At 37.7% G+C, this 4,985-nt stretch overlaps 1 protein-coding gene and 1 long non-coding RNA gene across 2 annotated transcripts; both read right to left on the bottom strand.

Annotated features, from left to right (window-relative positions):
- On the bottom strand, window positions 1-2,252 carry LOC112189012. The gene is made up of 2 exons (XR_002931688.2): window positions 363-2,252; window positions 1-194 (listed from the first exon to the last, which is right to left on the bottom strand). It is a non-coding gene; the product is annotated as an uncharacterized LOC112189012 (long non-coding RNA).
- A 599-nt stretch (window positions 2,253-2,851) lies between these two features.
- Window positions 2,852-4,702, bottom strand: LOC112189011 (7-deoxyloganetin glucosyltransferase). Its single transcript, XM_024328269.2, has 2 exons — window positions 4,172-4,702; window positions 2,852-3,956 (listed from the first exon to the last, which is right to left on the bottom strand). Exons 1-2 carry the CDS (start codon window positions 4,695-4,697, stop codon window positions 3,028-3,030), a joined length of 1,455 nt encoding a protein of 484 aa, XP_024184037.2. The 5' UTR covers window positions 4,698-4,702; the 3' UTR covers window positions 2,852-3,027.
- Between the last annotated feature and the right edge of the window lie 283 nt (window positions 4,703-4,985).

Raw genomic sequence — 4,985 nt, 5'->3', positions numbered from 1 at the left:
TTGATATTGGTACCCAGAACTAACTAGAAAAAAAATATATCATTTCAAATGACTTCAAGTTACATCATAAACTAACTGTATACAAAAAGATTACATTGGCAACAAGATGAAGTTCTAAACCCTTGATCAGCTCCAGTTCTACCCTTCCATAGTTGCCGTTGACAGTTCCAATCTGTTGGATTTATCCCATACTCCTAATGAACAAAACAGTCACAGTACTTGTAAAAAATTTAAGTAATGTACCTAATTCATATGACAACTACTAGGGTTGGCCATTATGCCCAGATAACTACCATTAAACTCCACTTCAAGAGCAGACATGAACCACAATAAAGCCATATCTACTAAAGATGTGTTCTTACCATCCAACCAAGTACCAATTGGCAAAGCCAGCCCCAATTGCCCATTGATTACAACTCAGTGTTTAGCCAATTATTCCATCTGCATATAGTGAATCTACACTTCACCAACAAGTCAAAAAGAAGAGAATAAGAATAGAAATTGATTGATCAATCAAATTCATACAAAAGACAGAAAGAAAGAAAGCAATTAGATAATCTGAGGTTCAAAACCATTTATAATCAAAACCAACCCTTTTAGAAGCAAAACCTACACATTTATAGGTTCAAAAACAGAAATAAAAAATACAAATAGAACCCAGAACCCAGAATTTCTTTGTGAAACCTTCTTCAATCTCAGCCTGGTGAAACAAAACCCACAACCCAGAATTTCTTAAAATAACCACTCACTGAAACAACCTAAACTGAAAATTAACAATAACCCACAACCCAAATATTATTCTATGTTGCACTACTCAATTTATCTTGCTACCCAAACTTGAATACAAGCGTCGGGTATCTACACATATAAGAAATTATGCATGAATATATATATATATAAAAGCCATTCGATTTACCATCTATTTTTAAGTCATTCAACTACTGGAAACAGAAAAGAACTAAGCATTAACAACCAATTTTAATTTCTACAATAAAGAAGAAGTTCGCTCTCTCTGTGCGTTCGCCGGGGTTGAGGGAGTTATGGTGGTGGTCCTGGACCAATTGGTTTTCCTCTTGCAGGAATCTGAAAATCAAGTAAGGTAAAAAGGTTATCCAAGCAATCTAATTGCAATCTTCAAATTACCAACCTTACAAATACCCATCAATCAAAGAAGTAAGAGCCAAAAAATTCGGCGACACATCAAACCCATATACGCAAACACTTCTCTCCTCACCTCAACCTTACAAAACCCATTAAACAATGTATTGAAAGTAACAAAATCAGGTCTACATCCTCCTACCCTTATCATGTTCATCTCTAAACAAGCCACATCAATATCACATAGTTTCCAGTACCCATTAATTTCGAGAGGAATTAATTGGAGATTGAGACATAAAGAATGAGAGAGAGGGAAAGAGAAAATGAAATAGGATCGATCTGTCCATGGATCCCTGAGCTCGGGTAGAGGTCAAGGACAGGGTGAGCTCTGCTACTGATGACCCCAACCGCTTCAAATTGCTTTTGTCGATCTCTTGTTTTTTCAATTAAACCGTAATTGCATCTGTTGAGAATGGAGATATGGGGTTGGGGGAAGGCTAAGCTTTTCTGAGGGAGGAAGAAGGTGATTAGAGGAAGGAGGTTGGATGAGGCGGCAGAGTGACGAGGAGGAAGGAGGGAGGGGGAGAGAGAGAGAGAGAGAGGCAATAGTGACAGAGAAAGAGGGGCGATAATGATGATGGAGAAAATGGAGTTTAGGTTAGGTTACAAATGGTTTAATGGGTAAAATTGCAACAGAATTCGTGTGAAAAACATATGTAATTTTTACAGATATCTGTATGCATATTGTTTTCTCACACGGACATCCGTATCTTCATCTCACACAGATATCTGTGTGATGCTCATTTCATACAGATATCTGTGTTAAACTATTTTAGCAACGAAAAACCGTCTCTCTACAATTCATATAGCACAAAAAAACAATGATTTTTTAATAAACTTATATTTAATATATACAGAAATGTGTGTGAACTAGGCTTCACACGGACAACCGTGTGAGTAGGTAATAAAATATTTTATTTTTCACACGGATGTCTGTATGTGATATTTTTCACACAGACATCTGTGGCTATTATTATTCCATAAACTCTTGTGGGCCCAATTTTACTTATTTCACACGGTTTTCTGTATATATTGCCAATGCACACAGATATCCGTGGCTTTATAAAATCTGTGTGAGTTAAATCTGTGTGAGATGCCTATTTTGCTAGTAGTGCCGGCCGGGTTTGTTATTACATATATGAATATCAAGACGGCATCTAGGCGGATAAATCTACCGGGAAACAAGCTCTTGGGCATAAAGGGTCAAAGCATGAGACAAAATGGATAAAGAATCTATGCTACCACTGCCGGCACTCATATGGCAATGTGGCATAAAAGACATCAAAAAAACGTCTCCAGTATGCATATAGCCACCAGGTAATAAGCTCAAATTTATTTCGGATCTTTTTTCAAATTGATCTCATTTGTGATTTGTCCAACTTCCTATCTTTGTTTTTCTTTCTCGTGAAACTGCTCTATGAAGAATTTTCTATCTAACTTTTAGTGGTTGCTATCTTCTTTCCCCTATCAAACTTAATTATGCCTTAATTAGAACTTGATTTACTATGTTTATCAAGTAGAATTCCTGTCTAATTATTAATCTGATTTAGTTATGCCCTGAAACAATAACAATACGAAAATTTGCGGTTTGGTTATTGCATTGTTCTTTAGAAAGGTATTCTGTGATAAAAATGATAGTAGTGCATGTTCTCTCACAAGGACACAGTGTTTGATTTTTGAAAAGAACTATGAGAGTAGAGACACCAAGAGAATAAACGTTTAAACCAATAATCAGATAGAACACACCTATATGGGAAGGAACATTTAGAACAACATGAAACAATCTAAGCAAAGTAAAGATGGGCGTAATTAACAATATAACATGGCACTAGCTAGTTTATTGAATTATCTGTAACATCTAGCTTCTTCTCATAGTAACATTTGACTCACTAAATTATCCAAGTTTGTGGATGAAGAACCATGTGGAGTGGTTGCTTCTTCTGCCAGTAGTTTCCATTCCATCACTTTATTTCTCATATGTTTACCCTTCTCGCCCTCCATCACCTGTTTAACAAGCTTCTCTATTTCGTCTCTCTTCACTTCCTCACCGGCGATCTCAATGCCAATTCCCCATTCATTGCAAGCAGACCAGGTATTTGTTTGTTGGTCCCCAAAGACTGGCCAGCACAGCATAGGCACTCCTGCAGTCACATTCTCAATCATTGAATTCCAACCGCTGTGTGTTAAAAACCCTCCAACTGCTGGGTGGTTAAGCACTTGCTCTTGTGGGCACCAACTTGCTATTAGACCTCTTTGTTTGGTTTCAGCCACAAACTCTGGTGGCAAAATAGCCGATTCACCAGCAACTGAATCAGGTCTAATTACCCAAAAGAACGGAAGCTTGGTATTTGCAAGTCCCCAAGCAAACTCTACAAGATTGTTCGATGTCATGATCGTTAAACTGCCAAAGTTCACATAAACAACTGAATTTGGCGCTTTGGAGTTGAGCCATTGGAGGCACTCGGTTTCTTCTTTCCATAGACTGTAACCCATAGGGTTCAAAGGGTGTTCTGGTATCTGATTAAGGAGTAATTGGAGAGGGCCAATGGCATAAACATGTGGATGAAGCATCGACGAGAGATATTCCAAAACATGATGCTCCAATGCATCAAAAGTATGAAGAACAACAGCTTCAGCTTTATGAACTCCTTCAATTGCTTCCAAGCAGAGTTTCCAGATGTCGTCATCAGGATTTGTGACTTGAAAGTTGGTCGGGAGATCCCTTAACCGGATATCTTTCAGTCCTGGAATCCAATCTATGACCTTGTCCAAATACCCGTTTGTGAAACAGCTCTCGTCTATATGTAAAAAAAAAAAAATAATAATAATAATAATAATAATAAATAAAAAGTTAAAAAATTAGCTAGATTCATATGCACTGTTATTCCAAATCCTAGGATGTCATCCTGCACTAGAGTGCAACATATGTTGCGATTATAAAATAACACAGCGGAAGAAGTGCTAATAACAAACTGGAAGTATAAATAATCATAAAATTAAAACCATTTCTAACCTTTGAGTGGTGCTAATCCTTTTTCCATCAAAGTGGGATATTGTGCAAATCCCATGAGGCTGCTTGCAGCAACAGTAAAGAAGAGTGTAACAGGGATTCGATTTGTTTCTGCTGCTCTGAAGACAAAGGAATTCCAACCGTCTGCTACTATCCGAGTCACCGGAGGATTAGTACTGTGGGAAGTAATTGCAGCTTCATTGAGTTTCATGAGGAGGTCTTGAAACGGAGCTAACAAATTTTTCCTGACAGCACCACAAAGCAAATAGACGTCTTGCGTCAAATCTTCATCTGAACTTGGAAGGCCATCTGGAATGGTTTCGAACCGAAAATCAGCCAAGCCATCAAGGGAGTTAGGTCCTAGAGATTGAAGAAAGCGCTTGTGGTTGAACACTGTGTTGACAAAGGTTATATGAAGACCTCTGTGGTGGAGGAATTTTGCTAGTTTGAGCATTGCCTTGATATGGCTTTGAAACGGCAATGGAACGCATACTGCATGAGGCCTTTTAGCTACTTCCTTGGAACTCATCTGATCTTGTGTGTATGAATGTGCGCTATACATGCAGAAAATGCTGTGCTTTATACTGATAACAACGCTGTAGGGTTTTGTTTGTTTGTAATACATTTAGCTATCAAATCTGGAGTAGGTTAAAACCGAATCTTGAAGAACCTTAAATCATTCACGGGCAAAGAAGCTTTTGGCATAAAGAAAGCACAGCAACGTACAGGTCCAATTTTTTGAGGCACCAATAATGTCAAAAAATATATGTAGTGGCTCAAGTAAAGACAAGACAAAATTTTTTCTTTTTTCCCACTT

This window comes from Rosa chinensis, chromosome 2 (assembly GCF_002994745.2).
Source record: "Rosa chinensis cultivar Old Blush chromosome 2, RchiOBHm-V2, whole genome shotgun sequence".
Taxonomy (NCBI): Eukaryota; Viridiplantae; Streptophyta; class Magnoliopsida; order Rosales; family Rosaceae; genus Rosa; species Rosa chinensis.
This window is presented reverse-complemented; position numbering and strand designations above follow the sequence as displayed.

Excerpts from the sequence above, each read along its gene's own strand:
- LOC112189011 (XM_024328269.2), bottom strand. The coding sequence starts at position 4,697 with ATGAGTTCCAAGGAAGTAGCTAAAAGGCCTCATGCAGTATGCGTTCCA. Across the intron at positions 3,957-4,171 it reads AGGATTAGCACCACTCAAAG|ACGAGAGCTGTTTCACAAAC; the intron begins GTTAGAAATGGT and ends TTTTACATATAG.